Here is a 24,716-nt window from a genome sequence, read left to right on the forward strand (position 1 = left end):
TACCATAATAATCATGATTCATTCGATTTGTAACCAGTCATGTATTGTAAAAAATTTAATTACAAACATTTTTTTCCTCTTCCATTTTCGCCTAAAATCAACTCTTGAAAAGATACATAATTAAATAGGAAGAAAAATATGACATTTTTCGAATTTTTTGAACATATTGTGCCGCCAAAAGTTAAACCCACGTTTTTTTTATGCGCATAGAAAAATGTTCATTTCTAATGATATTTGAAAGCCAAACAGCCAAAAATCTCTGTGGATATACGACTCACCCAAACCAAAACAGATACCGCCTAGTCTATTTCTTCAATTTCACTTTTATCACATTGACGTGTTTCATACTCGTCCAATGGAGTTTGTACAAGTTTTTTCCACTGGTGTGCTAAACTTGTTAATTCATCTCTTAGTTTTTGATGAGTTATTTCTGGTTCATATATGACCAATTTCTCACACAGTTTGTTAAAAACTGGAGCTTTTAAGCCTCAGATCACATGTAATTGTCGGCCAAGGTGAAGTCGACATTTCTTATTTTACTGCCCTAGGTGTGTAATATATATTTTTTTTCATTTCCAAATTTTTCCTTGATTTTTTTCGAATTTATTGCCCAAAATTTTTTTCAATTTTTTTTGAAAATTTTATTTCAAAAATATTTTTCATCCTTCTACAGCACGGACCGGCCCAAAATGACCGCGGCCGATCGGGAAACCTCCCGAGTTCCCGCATAGCCAATCCGCCTCTGATGTAGGTTGTAAAACAAAGTAAGCTTTGACATTAATACGCCGGTGCACGCTAATATCATACCTAAATGGTAGACACTTGAGGTATTTTTATAATATATTCTTATAACTATGAGAGAGAAACGGCAGAAGTAATATTTCAGTAGATCTTCAGTAATATTTGGGTATTAAAAAAATATTTGTGTCACATACACGATGCGCGCATGCATCATCTCCGCGTACTCCTCGGTCTCTATTATTTGAGTAATACTTGATAATTAATTATGAAAATGAGTATTTAACTGTATTATACAAATTTTGATCAACGGTTTTCCCTTCGTATAAATATTTATCCTAGTGTTTACAATATCGGATTGGTTATAGAATCGCGGAATAGTTTTTATGCGCAAATAACTCGCATCGCATTGTTTCTCCGAGACTACCTAGTCAGAAATAAATTGCCGATATTTATTAGTTGGCACAGGTGATAATTATTGTCAGGAAAAATGGCTTGCCAAAACTTAAATGGTCTGTCGTCACGGAATTTAAAAAAACGTACGACGCAAACAAATTCCAGTACCTCTGTAATACTAACTAGTTTTTTTTTCTTCCTTTCAGCACCCTCCCTCACGAACGGTACGATAAAGGAAGAGGACTACAGCGCGGCCCCCGAGTATTTCATAAAATGTCCGCAATGTCAGAAGGGATGTCAAACCTTCCAGGCCCTCAAAGAGCACATGGACGCCTTTCACGCAGAACTGTCGGCCAATTCCGAGAATGGTAACCTTTCCATACCCAACGCGGCTTCGCCCACGCCCACACTGGCCGGCACAGGTGGGCCATTTGGGTGTTCCCAGTGCACGGCATCTTTTTCCTCCAAGGACCAGCTTGAAAAGCACGAGCTTTTGCATTCGCCCAACGCTCAAGTGGTAAGCGCCTTTTTCATTCAACACCAATTACTTTACTCGCTATTAAAATTGGTGCCCACTTCTCTATGCAGGACGTTCATAAATTAGCGTTACGGTTAAAAAAATAAGAGCAAAAGTTCTCACAAGCACAGGCTGCATAATATGTTTCCTAAAGAAGCTACTTAAGGTGAACTCCCAGAGATAAAGCAATGAAATTTAAAACTATGTAGATACTACTACTTTTCTTTAATTGTACATTTTTAATAATTTTTACTGTACTTTAAATCAACTCTACAAATTTTCCGAAAATTCTCATCTAGTGAAGTCATATTAACATGCTTAGAGTACTTTCAAAATCTCATGAACCGCGAAATGCGCATAATTCTTCTAATAAGCACGTTGTGAAAACATTGACTCGGAATTAGACCACGTGCCTCATTACAACCAGAAATGAACTATAGCGCTCGGGCATCAATAAAGTCAACTGGCGAACATTCGTTATATATATTTCTATTGCTTAAATTAAAATAATAGAGAATAGAGCATTTTATTATGATATTTGTAATCGGATCAAAGGCTTGTTTACGCTACGAGAGCTCGAGATAGACTGTGAATAATAGACGTAATGTTTTTAGGACGTAGAATAATTTAGGCAACGGTCGGAATTATGTTTCTGCGCATATCAAGGTCAAAGCTCATAAGATTTTGAAACAACTCTACTGCTCGGAAGTTTACCTTTAAGGGTCTGTAGACTACCCCACTTCCACACTTCTGCCCCTCTCACCCCCTTAAAAGGTACTTCTCCGCCTTTGTTCATATAAACCTTATTTTTAATCGAAGAGTGTGCTGCAAAATATTGCATGCTAATTTCAAGACACCCTGTATAGATAAGCCTTGCAAGCGCTCCAACGCAGAGGTGATTCTTGGAACCCTTTGTTGCAAATAAAAACATAAATCTGTAGTGCAATAAATAAGTCTATATTATTCCCGTAAAGTGATATTTTTGTTTTCAAACCAATACTAAGAAAAGTGTGAAGTATGAGGCCGCTAATAAATTTATCATTATTAAATCATAATACATATACCGTATGCGATAAACTCTCAGACAAACAAAATGACAACAGTAACATTTTTTCCTAAAACGATTCTTAAAGAATTTACACGGATTTTAATTGGAGGGTTGGGTTTTCTTTCACAGATTTGGTTAATCAACTATTAACAACAATAACTGTTGCGCGTCTCTGAAACTATTTCATAAAATATACACTCGGAAATAAAATCTACCACAAACTAAATACCTACTGGGAGAAACACCAAAGAAACCAGTTTTTTTCCTCCATTTTCCTTTCATCATCTAACCTTTGTGACGTTGAACTTTTGAACCTTTAGATTCCTCTTATTTCCAAGGCTTCTGGATATATGTATATTCTATTCAAATTTAACCATAATTGGAGGTTTCAACTATTTGTAAAAATTAAAAGAAAACTTGTTTCATATCCCAAAACAGCATAAAAAATTTTACTCTTGTTTTCTTAATAGTTTTGACAAGAGGAATCAATCCTTACTGTTCTGCAACGTCAGTGTTACAATAACATGTTATATTTTTGGATTACCTTTAACAACGTCTTTTATCACCACTGAATTACGTTTATATTCCTTCTCACAGTTGTTTCGAGAAATATGATGTGTAGTGTAATCACACTACCAAAAAGACGAATATTTATATTGATCACATTGAAACCTTTGACCTTTGTATGTACGAAGAACAGCGGGAGTGATAAAGCTTCTACTCCTACGGGAGTTATTTACTACATTGAACAATGAAAATGACCCAACGGTTGAACGCAATATATGTACAACCAAATGGGAAACACTTTTGTAGACACGACACAATTATTTCGAAGGTTTGATAAATCCTTTTTTGTATCAAATCTATATTTTAAGCATATTTTTGTGGGTGTCCCATAGTAATGTATAGGTATTTCAAGAGTTCAACTCAACTAATTTCGAGAGGAGTCTGATTCTGAAATAGTTTTTATTTTATACGTAACTGCAACATTTTGACATGCATGCTTCTGGTCTTTCTTAATTAATTATAAAAATCTTAAACGTCAAAAAGAGTAATTGACGTCATTGTTTACAAATTTCTCACTGATCTTACTCAGTGGCTAGTTTAATAATGTGTTTCAACGCTAATCACGATTATTTTGATATTTTTAATATTCGTGTAACATTTTTTTGGCCAAATAATTCTAGGTGTATAAAAAATAACAATAGAAGTATATTGACGCGATTTGACTGTAACTATATATAGCATAGTTTTTATTTCTGACGCACATTTTTAACCGTTCTTAATTTAAAAGAATAAAGTAATAAATAGTATTTATGGTATTGAGTTAGAGGTTGGTGAACCCCCTTTTATTTTATGATAAAATAAATTTATCTCAATTTTATACAAATTCTTTAGCAGTTTTAACTTTATTTACTTTATAATGTTAAAGAAGGAAACTTAAACAGGTGGGAAAGGTGGTCTCACGCCACTGTGGGTTTACCGTCTCTATATAAATTCTTAATCAATGACAGTTGCTTCACTTAAAAATTACGGATGCAGGTTTTGCTTAGGTACTTTACACGCGTCAATCATGCGTTCATCGGAAGCGGGCTTAATACACTAACAAAGAGATTATTACTGTTGCACAATAATTGACATTAGTTTACGGTATATGTGGAATTTACTTATTTTTTCCGGTTGTTGGCCAAACGCGGTTTAGTAAAACCGCGGTAAGTGAAACAACTGATACGAGCTTTAAAACATTGTGTTAATACCTACGTTTTTTATTGTCTAGCCTAGATATAGTTTTCCTATTTGCGCAGTATGAAATTATGAGTTTTTATACTCAACTAAAATAATTTATTGTTTATACCTTCTGATATGTTGTAATGTAATGATTGAGCTTATTTTTATGAAACATAACGTGCAAAATTAAATTAAATTACATAAACCAAGAAACAACGCAGGTCGTATGTGTACACCATACAAAATTAATTAAAAAAAAGACATCATGCATTTCTTCTGACAAGTCATTAACGCAGTGTCATAAATTTACCTTTAAATTACTATTTTTAATCCTCTATTCATGTTTAGATGAATATGTGCCTTGAGAACCAAACAAGTATACAGGGTGCTTCAATCATGCAATTTATTTTAAGAGAACATAGGGAAAAATGAGTAGAATATTAATACGCGATTAAAAAAATACATATTTACGCTGAAAAAAAATATATTTAAATCATTATTTAAACCTTTTGGACCGCTCCTGACCGCTGACCTACAAAGGTTTATCGAGAGTGAATCTTGACACTCGTCTTGACTTATCGTATTCGGTCACTTACCTAGCTTTTGCTGTATTTTTAATAGTGAACGACAAACACAGACCCTTTTACCTAAACACATGAATGAATAAGATATTTTTTTACGTCTTAAATATTAACACGTATTATTTATTTGTTAATAAAAACAAAGGATATAAGGATTATAGTTCTTTTCGAATGTTAGGTTATTGTAATTTAAAATTTATATTATACGCTTTCTCCGTTTTATAATTCAATATGACGATCAAACGCTCTGTGAGCGCATTCCCAGTCCAAACAGTGATAAATATAGTAAGGAAAAATTGCGCTTCTACAATGTACCTAAATTATTACCTACCTACTCAAACTTGACAATGAAGCTTTATTCAGATGTTTGAAAAATGAAAGTGTAGCTGTCAAAAAAAAACACGTAACTGAAGAAGTATTAGAAATTTTCTCATTTCGCCATCAAATAATATTAAAATCATAAAAAAATATCACCCCGTATATTATTTTAAATATTTACGATGCCTTTTACAAATATTACAAACATTGTTTATTTACTAAATTACCACAAAATAGTCCGAGATAAATGAAAACAAATGAGCTTAAAATATCAAAAATAGTCATGTACACAAATACATAGTACCTAATATAATTTGTTAAGATTATTTACTATCGCCACAAACTACTTTGTTACGGTTTTTTGCGACGAACGAACTTTTTTCTCATCTAACAGGAGTCAAATTTATTTCGATCCGATATAAAAAACTACATCTTGCAGTTAAAGAAAGTAGAATTTATTTCACTTTTAAAACATTCAAGATAGTATCTATAATTATTATTTATACTTATTGATCTTTAAATCTAAATTAATATCGATACTTTTACTTAATTTACAGTTTCATTTAAGTTCATATATTAGTACAAAAGAGAACACCGTACAAAAAATTGTATTCGCTTCCTGATAAAATGTTATGTGCCTTTTTCCAATGCATTTAAAGCACGAGATACAAAAACCAGATACGTCAAGTTATTGTAGTTGTGAAGTATTAATCAACGTAGCAAGAGCACCGATATAAACCAAAATCTTTATGTTTAAAATAACTTACCTTTGCACTGGACATTTACTTCTTATCTTATTGAATCATACATAATATCACAACACCTAAAAATCCTCAATTAACTTATTGTTAACTAAACAATAGTCACTCATAACCTCTACTCTGCAGCATTCAAACACCAATGCAGCACTACTAACGACGGTAAAAACGGCGCAGCGACTCAAGGCAGTCACGAGCTCCTAGATTTTCGCTGAAAAATTGAAATTAAATAAAATTAAAATATGTAGTCACTAAATTTAATTTTTATAATCTTGTTTTTAGTTTTATATCGATTTAATCTGAATTGTGCATATATCATAGGAAATATATAGGTAAGTAGTAACAAAAATTCACAATATAAAACAAGATTCTTTTTCGATTTTGTTACCTTCTTGTAGACTTGCAAGTTATGGTTATGAGAAATAAATTTATAACATGCAATTTAATACGCGTAGCGGTACTTTTAGATGTCCAATTCGGTTGCAAAAAAATAGATGATTCATGGATTACTATCATTAATGAAAAATAAATTGATGACACTTTAACCAATAATTACTCCTATGCTTTACGTGGTATTGTTTTTTCGTAAGAGGTTTTTCCGAACACTATTCTAGTAATATGCAGTAAAAGAAAAAAAAATGGAAGAAAAAAATTACAAGCACACAAAGTCCATCCCCGAAACTAAGCCCTTGTATGAAAAAAATGTCATACTGGTACATACATACGTTTGTTAGTCAAAAATGTTCTTAATTGTTATTAAAAAGAATGTTAACATCTCTTATCTCGAAAATTGGGCGTTTCCGGGCATATGTTTACAGAAATATTTTCGTTAATTTGTGACGTAGAAGCCACCATAAAAAGTTTGACCAAACATTTCATTTAAACACAATGACTATGAATTCGATGTATTTTTTACTTTTTTCCGATGACAGAATTTTGAAGTTACACACTTTAAACTTGGTGTGCATTGCAGCACCTACTTAAACTATCTTGAAAATGTACCCAGAGGCGTCGAAGTAAGAAGGTTTTTCCGATTTACCTGAAAAAAAATTCCAGAAAGGAAAACAATTCTATATTGTTTTACAACGTTTTAAAAAATGGAAATCATACGTGTGACAGACAATATGGATAAATTATTTTAAATCCATCCTCACAACTTTGTAACGGTCTATACCCTGGTAGGTCGGGTGACTAAGGTCTACTCCTGGACGTGAGAAATGGGCCTTAATCTCCGACTCGATAGTTTCGCGCTAATTAATTTTCCAGTCTTAATAGAGAGGTTCAATTAAAAAAGCCGTTCTCTTATTAATGTGGGGCAATTTTTGACACAGCTGTGAGCGTGAGGACAAAACAATTACTCATCGCTGTGCGCTGTATACGGTAATGTTACGTAAACACAGCAATTGACCTGGGCCCCCATAACCCCTACATTAATACGAGTCAAACACTAATCAAGCCAAGAAATTTAAAATGCTACAATATACAATTAAAACTAGCGCTGACATTTGACACCATAAATATGATCGTGAAAGTCCCGGCGCGCGCGGGAACGCTTCAAACTATTCCAGTTAACTTTTAGATTGAATCGATGGGGCACCAGTTGATGGGGCCCAACATATCTCCAGGTCGCCAGGGCAACACGCTTGATTAATATTGATAAAAATTATTGTGGCTTGTACGCGCGAAGGTTCGTTAATAACTTACAGGGTGGGCCAATTCCGACGCTGTTGAGGTAATGACGCAAAAAAGTACATATGTCAAGATGGCATTGGTTCAAATTTCGAAAAAGTAGAATGGCAAAAAAACCTCGATATTTTCAATCGTTTAAAAGATACAGGTGTTTCAATTCTACGAAATTTTGTTCATATAGGAACGAAGAATTACAGAAAAATTTTGCAAAAATTAAATATTTTCAAACAAGAACGTTATATTGAAAAACACCCAGCGACTCTTCAATTTTTCAGAAAAATCGGGCCTAAAAATCGATGTCGAAACTATATTTATATTTTCTTCTAAATTTTTGGGAAATGGGAAGCCCCTCAAATATCGTAAAAATAGAACAAAGTATACAGACATTAAAATAAAAATAATTAAATGTATTTGCAAAATCAATGAACATGTCAAATTGAAACAAAGTAGATGTATATTTTCAGAGCCCCAAAATAGCCAGGTTTTAAATTAGACTAGGCGGTATCTGTTTTGGATTGTGTGAATCGTATATCCACGGAAATTGTTGGCTTTTTGGCTGTCAAATATCACTAGAAATGAAATTTTCTGTATGCGCATAAAAAAACGTGGGTTTAACTTTTGGCAGCACAATATGTTAAAAAAAATCAAATATGTCATATTTTTCTTCCTATTTAATTATGTGTCTTTTCAAAAGTTGATTTTAGACGAAAATGGAAGAGGAAAAAAATGTTTGTACTTAATTAAATTTTACAAAATATGACTACTTACAAATCGAATGAATCATGATTATTACTGTAAAAATCGAAAAAATCGCAAAAAAATGGGGTTAAAAAACATCACTTTTTAGGGAATTTTTTTGGGATCTTTAAGTTGAGTATAGGACCTTCATACTTGGCTCAAGAAAAGTTATGTTATGTAGAATCATCACACCAAATTTTATCAAAATCAGTTCTATAGATTTTGCATAATAATTTTGCAATTCAGATTTTGAAAAAATATTTGCAAATTTTCAAAATTTTGCACAGCAAAAACCAAGGCAAGGCCCTTAGATACTTGAAAATTTAAACACATACAGGGTGATTCATTAACAATGGGAAAATCGAAAGCTGAAGATACTACACGTAAAATGGTGACCATTGGCGCAAATATGCCTTATCCGAAAGTTGATAGTTTCGGAAATACAGAGTGTTGAAAGTAAAAATTTTAATTCGTTTTTTTGCGATTATTCTGAAACTATGTAGGTTAGGAACTTGAAAATTTGTGAAACTATATTTTTTTTAAGCGACGAATAAGATGCGTGTTGCAATTTCAGCGTTGATCATAGAGGGGGCCACTTACGACCAATTTTACCGAAACTTTAGTTAATAATTTTTTACCCTGTATGCCTAATATGAAACTTGATTCAAAACCTGAAAGAGCAATAATTTTTCCATTAATTATGTACTCTTGTTTCATTTCGGTATCTCGATCCGTTTTCGAGAAAAATCGATTTAACGAACACTATATTTTGATAATACGAGAAATTAAAAGCGAAACAAACTAAGTGTTTCTTCATGTTATTACAACAATTAATGATAAAACAAATGAAATACGTAATAATGATTTAAAGTTATAATTGTTCGAAGAATCCACTGTTGACATTGATACACTTTACACAACGTTTTCTGAGATATCTCCAGGTTTGAAACAACATATTGGGATAGCGTCTAACTTCGCTGGTAGCGATTCGTATTCTTTGGCACAACTCTTCACACGAACAATAGATTCTTTGTAAACTATATCTTTCATTCAAGACCAAAAAGAAAAATCAAGAGGATTGAAGTCCGGACTTCTGGGTGGACAAGCAAAAATGCTTACATGGCCAATCCAACGATTTGGAAAAACTACATTTAAATATGCACGCACTGGCCGAGAAAAATACGGTGGAGTTCCGTCGTGCATGAACCACATGTCTCTTCTTAAATAAAGTAGAACTTCTTCAAGCCGTGGAAGCATATTTGCTTGGCCACCTAGAAACCAGACTTCATCCTCTTAATTTTTCTATTTGGCCTCGAATGAAAGATATCGTTTACAAAGAATCTATTGGTTCGTATAAAGATTTGTGGCAAAGAATACAAATCGCTGCCAATGAAGTCAGACGCAATCCCAATATGTTGTTTCAAACTCGAAGATCTCTCAGAAAACGTTGTATAAAGTGTATCAGTATCAACGGTGGATTCTTCGAACAATTACTTTAAATCATTATTACGTAGGTATTTCATTTGTTTTATTGTTAATTGTTGTAATAACATGAAGAAACACTTAGTTTGTTTCGCTATTACTTTCTCGTATTATCATCTCTATTCTCTATTTTTCTCGAAAACGCATCGAGATACCGAAATGAAACAAGAGTACATAATTAATGGAAAAATGATTGCTCTTTCAGGTTTTGAACCAAGTTTCATGTTAGACACACAGGGTAAAAAGTTATTAACTAAATTTTCGGTAAAATTGGTTGTAAGTGGCGCCCTCTATGAACAACGTTGAATTTAAAACACGCATCTTATTCGTCGCTTAAAAAACTTAGTTTCACAAATTTTCAAATTCCTAACCTACATATTTTCAGAATAATCGCAAAAAAACTAATTAAAATTTTAACTTTCAACACCCTGTATTTCCGAAACTATCAACTTTCGGATAAGGCAAGTTTACGCCAATGGTCACAATTTTACGTGTAGTATCTTCAGCTTTCGATTTTCCCATTGTTAATGAATCACCCTGTATAGAACTCTCAAGCTTTCAAACGCTTTTTGAAAAATTCGAATCCGTCAATTAGGAGAGCTCTGGCGCTTGTTTAAACATTGGTCGAACTATAATTTTGAAAGCTTGAGAGTACTTCTATATGTGATTAAATTTTCAAATAATACCTAAGGGCCTTCGTTTTTGATGTGCGAAAATTTGCAAATTTTTTTTCAAAATCTGGATTGCGAAATTATTATGCAAAATCTATCGAACCGATTTTGATGAAATTTGGTGTGATACATACATGAAGTTTTCTTGAGCCAAGTAAGAAGGTCCTATACCCAATTTAAAGACCCGAAAAAATTCCCCAAAAAGTAATGTTTTTTACCTCATTTTTGGCGATTTTTTCGATTTTTAGCATAATAATCATGATTCATTCGATTTGTAACTAGTTTTATTTTGTAAAATTTAATTACAAATATTTTTTCCTCTTCTATTTTCGCCTAAAATCAACTCTTGAAAAGATACATAATTAAATAGGAAGAAAAATATGACATTTTTCGAATTTTTTCAAAATATTGTGCCACCAAAAGTTAAGCCCACGTTTTTTTATGCGCATAGAAAAATTTTCATTTCTAGTGATCTCCGTGGACTAAATAAATTATACGCATTTATTACTCCGAAAACTAGGAATAGTTTTGGACAGAAATTTTTTGATGTTAGGACTTTGTGGTCTTCGTACGATTTTATTACGTAGGTACTTTTTATTTTTACATTAAAAACTGCATTTTTATCAAAATTTATTTTTCGTTTTCGAACACAAAAGTTGGAGGTGAAACTGGTCTAACTTTGGTGTATGTTTAAAAGTAGATTATAGACTGCAAAACAATATCACCTACTGAAATTATTGTAAAAACTAGTCTCACATACTTAAATTAATTTTACTATTATAGAAAAATGTCAATGTTTCAACTTATTTTCCGTTTGGCAAATTCATACATAGAAGCTGATAAAAATTTTATAAAGTATAAAAAATTCTTAATAACATTGATTTGCAATATTCACTACTCTTGTGACTCACCAATTTATTCTCATATCAAACGAAAATCTAGTCATTTTTGACATTAGATACTAACTAAAACGATGGGTATAGTTGGGATATTTAGTTTTTTTGTGCCTTCTGTTACTTTTATCTCAGATGTGCCACACTGAAGAATTTAATATTACTCAATATTATAGCACTCTATAAGTTGAAATAAACTATATTAATTCAGAACTAAACTAAATTTAATCAGTGGCGTCAAAATAAATTGTGAGCTTTCAACTGCTTAAAAAACTGACAGCATAGATAATACTCTTACAGATTTTTATGTACAATCCGCGATTGTTTGCTTTTTTTGGCAGAAACTTTTCCAATCACTCGTAATTCTGATGTCGCTAGTAGATTTTGATTTTTACAAGTAGGTAGGTATTTACTGTAAGGTATACAGTTTCAAATAGTATTTTCAAGCATTCAATTCTAAGTAATTATGTGTGTGTATGAACCCTGTATTAAATAATTATTTCGACAGAAACAATCACTATCAGGCGGAAACTGGGTCAGAATATTTCGTTAATTTTTATCTTGAAATTTGCAATAAAAGCAAAATAATATCCCACAACACGATTTGTAGACGTCAAACGTTGGCGGTGTTCAGTTACAAGGATAAGTTTGAGTGTAGCAGATATCAAAAGCTTGTCAAAGAGGCCAAGGTGTTCCATAAAAATTAATGATGATTTACTCCCATTATCGACATATTAAGTTTCTTTCGTTGCCACTAATTAAAACTTACTTTAATCGCAATCTAAACAAATAGTTTATTATTATACACACTCGAGTTGAATCTACTACGTCATAGTCGTAAGTATGAAAGATAAGTCGAACGATTTTATTTAAACCTCTTAGACCTGCGGTCAGGATAATTTAACCCGAAAATAATAACAATGAGAAAACTATTAATTGCATGAAAAATATATTGCGGCAATCAACATATGTTATAAATTGTAATATATTAAATATTACAGGCGTTTCCGCTGTTGTAAACCTTTATTCTTTGAAAAATAAGGACCAATCTTGAAACCAGATACGTTTTGGCTGTAATACAAAATGAGTACTTACATAATGTTAGAATATTATGAATAACTTTTTTGCCGCAAGAGGCGGTTTTCATTATTCATTTTTAACATTTACGTTATAGTATACACAATTTTCAATAAGAATTGTATGCAAATCAATTCCTCGATATTGGCACTGTTTTAGATTGGTTCCTAAACACTGGCTGGCTCTCTGTACAAACTTGACTTGATAATAAAATTTAGTTTAGAATAGATTCCTCTGCGCAAGAACCTGCCACCGTCGATGACTTCCAACCATCATCTCTCTTTAATTTTAAAACATTTGTATCTGCAAGCATGGTTGTAGACAACCGTTTAAAACTATGACTCGTATACTCCTGTGAATTGGGCAACTCACGATATCTAGCAATTTCGCCTTAGAATATTTAGATAAAAAACTTGCTAGTTTTATATATATTTAAACAGATACACCTATATGACTCGTTAAACATTAAAAGTGTGAAGGAATGTAAAAGCATTGGAATCCATAAAAATCTCTCTCGAAAAAATGTATAAGCCGGCCTGTGTTCTTGACATTGCCCAGTTTTAGGGAACTTAGCCCACCCGCGGCCAGATGGCAGCGCAGCAGACGCCGTCAGATCTACAAACGCATGCCACCAAAAGAGACAAATTGTTACTTATACTGATACAAATTGGTAATAAAAGTAATAAATAATAATGATCAATATATAATTTATAAGGTATAAATATATAAACGTCGAAATTCGTGATTCATGGAAGAAATTTGTTTATTCATCCAATGACGCTCATAAGACCAATGATAAGAGACCAAATTTAAAAGTTTTTAATAAAAATTAGGTTTTACACCTCAACTATCCTCTCGTAAAAGTATACCTACACTATAGCTATTCATCCAGGAACTAACAATGTAACAACTGAATTTACCACCGAGTTGTTTTTAATGCGGTAAATCAAATAAACTCGGTCGATCTATTTCCATTTCTTATACATCTCTTATCTGGAAATAAGAGCTTTAATGGATTATTTCCAGCGGAGTGGCCGAAAGATATTTGACACGATGACAGGCAGCGTCGGAAAAAAAGGCTACACATGTGTGAAGTACAGAGCGTGTGAAAGAGTTAGCTTACGTGACGTCGACGCAATGCCTCCCGTTTTTGTTTTATCCAACGCCACTGGGCGGGTTTTTATTATGATTAAGCCGTGCGGCGCTATGGGGACGTGGAGAGTGATTTAAATGAATTTAGCAACAACCGTGTTAGTCAGCATCACCGTCGCAATACCACATACAATAAATAGATCACTTTTTTATGCGCCACTCGTAACACTCGACGTTTGTTTATGTGTTAATAATTGAAGCACGGCTTTTGGCATGGCTGTTTAGGTTGAAATGCGCATTTGGTATTTTAAGCGCTTTACCTTTCCGAGTGAGACGCTCAAGAGTCTGGATAGACTTGGTTCAATCTCTGATATCAGTACATAAATGGTAATCTATTACTTACTATTTACGTAGGTGGTAGGTGGTCTTTCATAAGTATCGCCACCTATTTTCTGTGATATTTTTCAAACTGAGAAAATGTGTAACGATAAGATCCTTTACATTTATACTTTGGATACATCGCTTTCTTACGTTACACTGATACATATTTATTGATGAGTCTATCTCTAATAGTAAGAGACATAGCAAATATACACTATACTCCATTGCCAAAACAGTAGAATCATAAATAAATCGAACCAGAATTATTTTTCGGTTAAAAAATCTCGCCCGCGACAAGGGCGGCGTTCACGCGCGTGCGCGGGCTCGGCGCTCCTCCCGCTTGCAGGCCGTTCATTAACTTTTGCTGCTGCTAGCGCGTTTATTACATGAACTATCAATGTAAAACTTTTTGGAAATAAAAGTTTAACCCTTTCTTTAATTGTTTCTAAAATCTCGTTATAAAGAAAGTTATCATGGGAACAAAGAGGCGTAGGAGAAAATTACTGTAAAAATAATCTCTATTTGATACAAAAAGAGCGAATTCCCGAGCGACTTTTGATCCTCCTTTTGGTACCTATATCTACAATATTAACTTCTAAAATTAACGTTTAGTAATTAACAATTAATTACAAAATAAATGAAATTAATTAAGAAATAGCTGGAGCAACTATTTCAATGTCAATTGAATCGGCATTTGGCACATATGTTGGGTCATTGGATTGTACGTCTTTTCCAGAAACATGAACAGCATCAATCGTTTTTTGCAATAATAATGCGCAATTTTCGAAAACTGATATTTCCGCGTTCGACTTTTATTTTACAGAGTTAACAAATTAATGAAAAATTATTCTAGGTAGGTACCTTAAATTATAGGTAATTTAATTGCCTATATCATAAAATAACTGATATTCCGATAAGTCGTCTAGATTTTCGTGAGCAGTAAAAAAAGTGAAAAAACACGTAAATTTGTCACTTATTTGCCATTAGCCAACTTAGCCTCACTCCTTTCGAGTTACTTTTTTGATATTATCATTCTACATACCTTTCCCCGTCATAAAATGCAAAATAATTGAACCCTGACATGCTCGAATCAAAGTTTACTTAATACAGATTAAAATGGGAATATAGGCAATAAGTAATCCTTAGTAAAGTTTCCTTTCCCCACTTCACTGCTTTGCCATTACACATCCTCAAGGCTCAAATAAATTCGGTTCACTTGTAATTTTGTGTATTCTCTACATGGAAATTGTGATGTGTGTGCCGTCCATTTCGCATAATGTTCCGATCAGCCTATCCTGCGTTCGCATACTAGGGTTGCATAGTTTTACTTCCGCCTTGGAGTCAGTGCGTGTCATAAGCATACACGTGGAAAATACATGTTATTATTTTCATATTTTAATTACTCCAATAAATATTGTTAAAAATTGAATCATATATTATTATTATTAACAAATCTGATAATCAGAGTAGTCGTAAACGCCGATTTAACATATCAAGAACGTTGTAAAATAAGTTTAGTTATTTGGGTTCTGTGTAAAAATGTCGATGTCTCAAAATGAATAAGTATTTATCATTAAGTCAGACTTGTGTAAATAACGTAGAAACCTTTACTTATCGCACCAATATATAGAAAATGCGCAGACCTTTCCATTAAAAAACATGTTAGGTTTGTACCATTATGATGCTCAATTATTTCCGCAACTTGGGTGGCACCAAATTTAAAATATCTCATTATAACTTTTATTGTTCTACGTTTCTTCGTGTCTCGAAAAATAAAGAAGAAAATAGAGAGGGACACTTTAGAAGACGGTCCTGTACTGTACAAAAAACGAACGCCAATGATTAATACCCTTAAATTTTCAAAACATAAATAAAATATGGAGACGTAGCCTTTTAAAACATTTCAGTAAAACATTTTGTACACTGTAGAAGTTCATTTTTTTAAAATAATTTTTTCACATTAGCAAATAGTTTTTAAAAAGTTCCAATGTAACTGCTCTATTATTTAAATTAAGTTAGCAGTGTTTTCATCAAGTTTGTGTTACGTTCGTTGGTGAGGCGTGCGCTTTCCCAGAGAAAGGCCTAGATATTAAATCACTGGCTCAATTTAATTTAATATACAAGACCACATGGCCGCCCCACTTTTTATTCCTATTAAAATGTCACCTTGTATTTACTTAGATTTAAGCGGCAAAACACTGGAGTTTATATTACATGTCAGCTACGTCCACCTGCTTCAAGGAGGAGGATTTAAAAGATAAGCAAAGCTTAATGTTTTCGTTTTTGTCGGCGAAACAAAGAAGATATGCGTCACATGCATACCGGGAGAGATTATAATGAAAAACCGCTGTAACCGTCTCCTTTTAATAATGTAAATAAACCAACCTAGTCGGTTATATAAATCGCTAAATTCCATACTCCGCAATTTATTATGTTGTAAGGTAAACATTATTTCGTTTATTTCTAGAAGCTGTAATGCCTCGCGACTAATTACACCAATTATGATTTCGTCTTCTTTTTTTACAGTCCTGCAAGATTTGCAACAAAACCTTCGCCAACGTCTACCGGCTCCAGAGGCACATGATTAGCCACGACGAGAGCGCGGTTCTAAGGAAATTCAAGTGCACAGAATGCGACAAAGCGTTCAAATTCAAACATCACTTAAAGGTAGATCTTTGGTTTCTCTCGTATAATCAATGTTAAAAATTATCCAATTCTGTAATTGCATACAGGATGTCTGGTAAAGAATGTGCCATACTCCAAAGGTAGCTTCGTTGGGTGAAAACACACAAATTGAGCCGACTTGGCTCAAATTAGAGTCACACGACTGATTTCTTGAAATGTTATGGACTTTTAGAAAAAATGTTTTAATTCTTTTTTCTACGATAATTTTAATTATTTCAAGGAAATTTGGTATGAATTTTTTTATGGCAGTCGAAGATAGATAGCTTATTTGTTATCTAAAATATCAAATCGATTAAAATTCTTGGAACGGCCTATTTATTGTTTTTTGTCAGTTTTTTTTCATGGTAGAGATTTAAAAAACAGGTGTTTTATGTCACTTTATTTACTGTACGTATCGTTACAAATAAAAATAGATGTCAATTTTCTGATGCAGTTGCCAATTGCGGACAACAGATTATTCTAGTTAAACTTTAAATTTTTGCTAAATTTATAGCTAGGTACATTAAATATTTTCTGGATTTAGACAACTACATTAAAATCTAGTGATTGAGATGTCGGCTTTTGATTATATGATTATATTTTAGAGCATTTAGAGATCTATATCTTAGTAGTTTCTGAATTTCAGGTGAATAAAGTGTACATAATAATTTACAAAAAGATAAAGTTTAATACCTTCAAATATATTTTCAGGAATGATGCAGTTTAGCTACTTTCAAGAGTACCTATGTACAGTAGTTTTATAGTAAATAAATATGTAATATTTTTTAAAGACCACTATGTTTTAGTAAAAAAATAAGCCAATGTTAATGTTCAGCCAGCCCAACAAGATTCTTAAAGAATATGATAAAAAAGTTTTTATGGCTCTAACTTTTTAAGGGGCAATTTTGTAGAAAATATAACTTGATCTAAATTAGTTTATTTTAATTTAGGAAGCTGAAGTGACCCTTGAAGTAAGACCTATTCGTTTGCTTACATCCTGTATAACACAATTTTTAGATATTAATTGTTCAGTTTATATAAGAATGTGAAGAAATTTATTTTCATTTCAGGAACACATTAGAATCCACAGCGGGGAAAAACCGTTCGAATGCGGAAATTGCGGAAAGCGCTTTTCTCATTCAGGATCCTATTCTAGTCACATGACATCAAAGAAATGTTTAGTAATGAATCTCAAGTTAGGTAGAAGTAGGGCACCCTCGAATAGCTCGCTGCTAGATAAGAACGTCCAGCAGAATCTGAGAGGCCCAAAGAGGTCCTCCATGAGTCCGATAAACAACAACATCACAACTAGTCCTAATCATAATAAGTATTTGCCGATCTTACCGAAATATTCAGAAGCGGCGGCGGCAGCGTTATTTCAGTCGTCGCTGGCGGGAAATCCCACAATGTCTCCGTTTTATCTAGCACCCCCTAGTCTTCTAAATGCTGGTCATCCTATTAGTCCGTACACAGTGCCAGCACTGGGACATTTACTAGAGCAGTTGCAGCAACAGAGTGCGCAAAGGATGAGTCCACTAGCACCACAGTTACTAGATAGTATAGAGTGTACCTCTGAGGAATCAAAGCCACACGAACCCTTCCACAATGTAAATAATTTCGAAAGCACTAGTGTTAAGTCAGAAAATAATGAAAATGTACACCATTCAAATTCTTCTGAGTGTGGAGACTTAGTAATGGATGAAGAAGCAGACGCAGAGACTGAAAACCAAAGTAAATCTGAAACCAATGCCATTGAACATAGTACAGCTAATAATGGAGACTTAGAAGCAGTAAAAAGAATCCTAGAAACCGTAAATGCGACAGTTACCAAAGAATTATTGCAGGCTAATATGCGAAAAGTATCTTCAGAATCTTCTAATGACTCCCACAGCATAACGCCAGCACATTCCCCAAAACAAATGCTACATTGTAGTATTTGCAAGAAAACCTTCGAAAACTCCAACTTACTGGAAGAACATGAGTGTGAGGACCTAAGAAGCGAAGGCCTAGCAGCAAAACTAGAAGATGCTCTAACCACAAAATCTGATGATGCTCAAAATGACAGCATTAGTGGAGCTGAAGATCAAGACTACGACAAACATTACAATACAAACGATGAAGTAGACTCTGAGTCATTTACGACAACTGACCATGTTTCAGAGGATGGTAGGAAAGTTAGAGTAAGATCGCTGATATCTGATGAACAGCTGAAAGTGTTAAAAGACAATTATAAATTAAATCCTAGACCGAAACGGGAGGACCTAGAGAAAATTGCAGCTACTATTGGGTTTCCAGTTAGGGTGGTTCAAGTATGGTTTCAGAATACCAGAGCTCGAGACAGACGAGAAGGTCGATTAATACAAGTACCATATAGTCCCGCTTCTTCTTTACCTCGATACCCATCAAGTATCATGCCTTTAAACTCTGGAAACCATAAAGTCTCCTTAAGTATGTCTCCAAATCAGTATATTTCAGAGCAACCACTAGACCTTTCTATTAAAAAAGAACTCAAATCAAACGAATCAACCCCATCTAGTTCTCCACGAAGGCCGTCTTCTGCCAATCTCCACTCGGAAGGCATCGATGAGGTTGTCAATCTCAGCAGAAAGACATCCAGGAGCCCTACTCCTTACATGCATTACCAGAATCACTACCACAGCTCGAATTCCTCCGAGCCCCGCCAGTCGCCTTCTCCTCTGGACTTCAACAGTAGCCGTTTGGCTCAAATTTTAGCACAACCAGCCCACAAACTTGCCTTACCCGGCATGGGTCTGGTACCCATGGACCAATTAATGCAGTTTGGAGCTACGGATCTTCCAAGCCTCTCTCAACTTATTAGCAGTAGGATATCTAGCCTAAGTCCCAACTCAGATAAGAGGGCATGGAGCGAAGGAAGGGAGATTCAAAACAGTATGTCCGAAGATGACATGTCGAATGCCAGTAAGAGGAGTAAAATGTCACAATTCGTCCTGAAGAGCCTCGGCAGTCCAGTGTTGGGAAACCAAGAAGCTGAAGTTGAAGGCCAATTTACCTGTGATCAATGTGATAAATCCTTCTCGAAACAAAGTTCACTCGCTAGACATAAATACGAACATTCAGGTAATTTTTTTTTCATATTTTTAGTTTATTTCTAAATTCCAATGTTAAAAACAATCAACAAAACTCACTATTATTACTTCATTTTAAAGCTAGTTCAAATAAATTCAAAACTTTATCCTAAAAATCCTGTCAAATGAAGTCGAACAATATTCTTCGATACCAAAAAACTCGGTATGTAAAGGATATGTAATTAAGACAAGGTTCTTAACTGAAGGTATTGCGGGAAATAACTATACTCCGCAGTCAAAATTATAGAAAGTGACTCAGACATAATATAAAAACACTATTACCATAACGCGTATAAAATATAAAATGATTTTTATAGGGTTCAATATTATTTATCTTTGTGCCGCTCGCAACGCACATCGATAGAATCTATAATCGCCTATAGACTGAGTTATACTGAACGCCGATCTATATTCTATCTCTGTCTTCTGCACTTGGTAGGGAATAGGGAAATGCTTTTTTAGTTGGGTGTAAACGGACTTGATTTACCCGTCCTGAGAAACGTCATAGCATAAGCGTAGACGAGGGGTCTAATTCCATGGCTATAATAAATTTAAAAATTAAAAAAACACAACTGGAGCATTTTAAAATGCTGTAATAATTAAAATGGATCAAAGTGCCGGTTCTAGCAAACTGTAAAAAATATTAGATGTTATGTTTTATTATCTTTTTTCAATATTTTCTATATCTTGTTGCCTTTTACGCAGACACGCCAATGGATTTTCGTTCCCGGCATGCTTCATCCCCCTTACTAGTCCAACAGCTAGCGATGAGTCACTCTCTATAATTTCTACCGCGGAGTATAGTCTATGGGTTACATGTCCCAACTAACATTGAATTATACCACAATGGCGACTCGCCAGGTGACGCAAGCAATGCACCACTTCATCTAAAACCGTTTGTGCAATTTAAAATTATTTTTAACTTTGTATAAATTTTATAATTTAGGTATAATTCTATATTGAAAATGTATTGTGTTTGTTTATTTAATACGCAGAAATAAACAGAATAGTTATGCGGTGAACGCCTTCTAAAAAAGCATTGCCTTCGTTGAGCGCGAACATCAACCTCGTACCATACAACGTATAGTATAAGCAAGTGACGCAGATCAAAATCAATCTGTATTCCGCTTCTCTTCGTAGCGTTGTTTGAAGTAGCATTGTCAGACAATGTGTACATTGGAATGAATGGTTCTTTAACACCAAAAATTTAGAGCCAAGTACTCATCTAAGCTCCTTATCTGTATTTATATTATGTACTGTAACAAATTTATAATGTGTATATCTTGCGCTCCGTGTTTGCGAACAAGCTGCGCTCCATTTTGGCAATCCGAGCGTCTGTCGGTAAACACTGTGAACACAAAAAGGAGCAGAGCAATAGTGTGGACAGTTCGTAGTATGAGCACAAGTTAGTACAATGCCAGTGTATCAATCAGCGTTGCAGTATTTATTCTGTAAATTTTGGGTGCGATCATGGATTGGAGTGAAAAAAAGTGTTCAGATTCAATCGAAGAGTACAAAAATGCCCCAATTTTGTGGAATCTGGAAAATAAATACTTTTATAAAAAGCATTCACGAGAAGATACCTGGGTGGCTGTAAGTGATGTACTAGGTCCGCCTACAATGGCTGCAAAGTGTAAATTAATATGTTATATGTTCCTTGAGGGCTTGACAAACTTCTGGTATAATGTTTCCTATAGCTTGTTTGGAAATATGAAACAAGTATTGTAAACTTGTAAAAGTATCTCCACTTGCCAAATATCTCAAAGTCACAGCAAATCTGTCTTCACTGAAATAGCTTCCCTAAATTTAGTATCCCTTTTTTGAATTCTTAGTCGCACTAGATTGATTAAATATTCAAAATGCTTGTGAAATTTTTGTAATGGCAGCTGATTGATTGAAATTTCAAATTTTGGAAGTAAAGCAGTCATTTCCAAAATATTCGTGGACGTTTATATTATGTATAAGTATATATAAGCAGCACTTGCTATCATAATAGAATCGTCTAGAGACGACATAATTTTACGGTGAACATTCTTCAAATACTGTGGATAAAGATGATCGCAGTACGATACACGCCTCACATATACATTGTAAGCTGATACTGTATCTGAGCAATGCATGATACAAATACAGATATGGAGCACAGATGAGTACCTGGCTTAGGTATGAAAAGATATCTAACCTCAAGATTCTTTTATTATATCAGGTAATAATTAACGAATTACGAAATAAAAATTGATGGAATTTTTAGAATAATTTATGAATTTATTTGAGTTAGTTTAAAACTATTAAAGTTAAAATGGAGAGCCAATAATAAAATATATATTTAAAAAAAACTAATTTCCTATTATCAAACTTCATTATTTCGCATTCATTCACAAAATAATTACATAAACATTTTTTAAGGTGTTTTATTTTCACATAGCATATTTTTATAGGCTAATATTTTTGTTACAGGTCAACGTCCTCACAAATGTGATGAATGCCCCAAAGCTTTCAAACACAAACATCACCTTACTGAACACAAAAGACTTCATAGTGGAGAAAAACCATTTCAGTGCAGTAAATGTCTAAAGAGATTTTCTCATTCTGGTTCATACAGCCAACATATGAACCACCGGTATTCGTACTGTAAACCGTACAGAGAGTAAATAATGTAAAATTGGTGTGATGTACATAAGCCAAGTTAGTCATTGTACCTACTACTAACTAAAAATATGTCTTGCCAAAATAATATTAATATTACGTTTTGTACATATTGTTTTAAAAAACTTAAGAGAGATTATACAAATATTTATGACTTAAACCTAACAGTAATTTGAAAAAAATATATTTCTTTTTTTTTATAGTAATTCAAATGAAAGTGTTAACTTCTAGAAGGTGCATAGCCATAAATGTGCAATTAGTATGTGTCACAAAAATATTTTCTTAATCAGAGTGTTCGTGCACCTTTTGGAATGAACGGCATTACCCATTAACGTTTATTTTTATATGGTTTTTATGTAAATTTGGACATTCTGATAGAAAGACGTTTTATTAATGAATATTTGTATGAGAGTTAATTTAGTATAGCTTGTAAATAACTTGTCTGGTACCTGTATAAGAATACTCATAGTATACAGTCGAGCAGTGCCAGAAAATCAACCGTCTTCCACCACTTGTATCTGTAGTGGTGTAACAGCAGGCAATGGGGCACCAAGGCAATGGTCGAAAAAATTAATAGTCGTTACGTGCAATTGATGAATTTAAAACAATTTAAATGCCATAAGTTACCATTAAATTAGTCGGGTATATATTATAAAAAAAAGTTTATTGTGATTGGAAGATTTGAGATATTATTTTTTTATTATTACCAGTATGTAGATATGTAATATAATTCTTGCTTTATAAGTGCCATATACCAACGAAATTGTATAGCCCAAATGTAGCAAATTTGGTTTCGATACATCGATAATACCGTAGAATATAAGAAATTGGTAACCTGCCTATATAGTTTGTAAACAGTACAATAAGAGGCGAGCCGCAGCAGCCACTGCATTTAAGGTGTTACTTGACAATACGTAGTGCTGATAGTTTCAACAATACAATGAAAAATGGTGCAAGTCGTTACTCACTAACTTTTATAAGCATTTAATTAAAAGAAATTATATTTGTAAGTTAACGGTGATTTAGTTACCAATTTATTTACTGAGAATATATTTTAGAGTACTTTAAAAGCAAAACATAAATAAGCATCATTCCAAATTATGTACCTAAGATTATTTCCAGTGTGTGAGTTTATATTATAATATATGTAAGGTTTTTTGACAATAACGTAGTCATTTGATATAAAACTATTTACTTAGTACTGCTAATGTTAACTGATAAAAAAGTAGCATTTATTATATAGATATCTCAAGGTATGTGAGAACAAATTCGAATAATAAATATATATTATATATACAATTTATAATATTAATGCATATAAATTTTAATAATTACTTAAGATACTCTATGAATTTCTGTGTATAGGTATTCTGTAAATACTGAATGTTTATTCCTTCTTCTTGTCTAGACTTTCTATTTCCTTTCAGACACGTGTTATGTCTGACATATAAAGTTTATCTAGATTTAATCATCTATTATACAAATTAAATTCTCTTTATTTTTATATTCTATTTTCTGCCAAGATTTAGTCATTTCTTTGGTGCATATTTATTTTGCATCTTATTGTTGTGTGGATTTTTTTGTTAATATTGTATTTTTTACATTGGCTAGTTTTACCAAAGAATCTGTAATATATTTAGCCATAGAGTTTAAATTGAAATCCATTTTTGTTTATTATTTCTTTTATGTTTAAAAGTTTTTTATTGTATTTTTTATATATAGTTGGTCTTGTAAAAATGGTGATTATAAGGGATGTCTGTGTAAATTCTATTACGAAAAGTTGGAAAATGTATTTTATTCAACACAAATAAAATCTAAAAATTCTTTCATGTTTTTCTACCTACTTCCTTTTTCATGTTAAACTAATTCTGATTCTCGATAAAAAAAATATTTATTTCTAAATAACATATTATTTTTCGATAAGCCATCGCAGTTTGTCACTAATTTACATAATACACAATTGTAATACAAGTTTCAAAGTAGTAGGTAGGCTACTTCTTTCTCATTTTCCATAAAATTCATAATTAATAATTAATAAGTTAACGGAATAACTGATGTCCATAAGTACAATTACTCAAATTATTTAAAAAATATTTTTCTGTTGATTATACTCATGGTGTCCAGAGCTTTCAACAACCCTTAAATTGTTAAGCAAGGATCTTCATCATGGTAAGTTTAATATATTTTGAAAA

General features: G+C 33.0%; 1 protein-coding gene across 1 annotated transcript in view; it reads left to right on the forward strand.

The window, feature by feature from the left end:
- The window catches only part of LOC108915028 (zinc finger E-box-binding homeobox protein zag-1), a 33,196-nt gene extending 8,848 nt beyond the window's left edge, over positions 1-24,348 (forward strand). Inside the window, exons 3-6 of the mRNA XM_023454118.1 lie at positions 1,341-1,651; positions 16,634-16,774; positions 17,842-19,870; positions 22,336-24,348. Coding sequence (XP_023309886.1) covers positions 1,341-1,651; positions 16,634-16,774; positions 17,842-19,870; positions 22,336-22,529 — 2,675 coding nt within the window. The 3' untranslated portion in view covers positions 22,530-24,348. The remainder of the gene's footprint in view (positions 1-1,340; positions 1,652-16,633; positions 16,775-17,841; positions 19,871-22,335) is intronic.
- The last annotated feature ends 368 nt before the right edge of the window (positions 24,349-24,716 follow it).

The sequence above is a fragment of the Anoplophora glabripennis genome, unplaced genomic scaffold, assembly GCF_000390285.2.
Source record: "Anoplophora glabripennis isolate ALB-LARVAE unplaced genomic scaffold, Agla_2.0 scaffold19, whole genome shotgun sequence".
NCBI classification, from domain to species: domain Eukaryota; kingdom Metazoa; phylum Arthropoda; class Insecta; order Coleoptera; family Cerambycidae; genus Anoplophora; species Anoplophora glabripennis.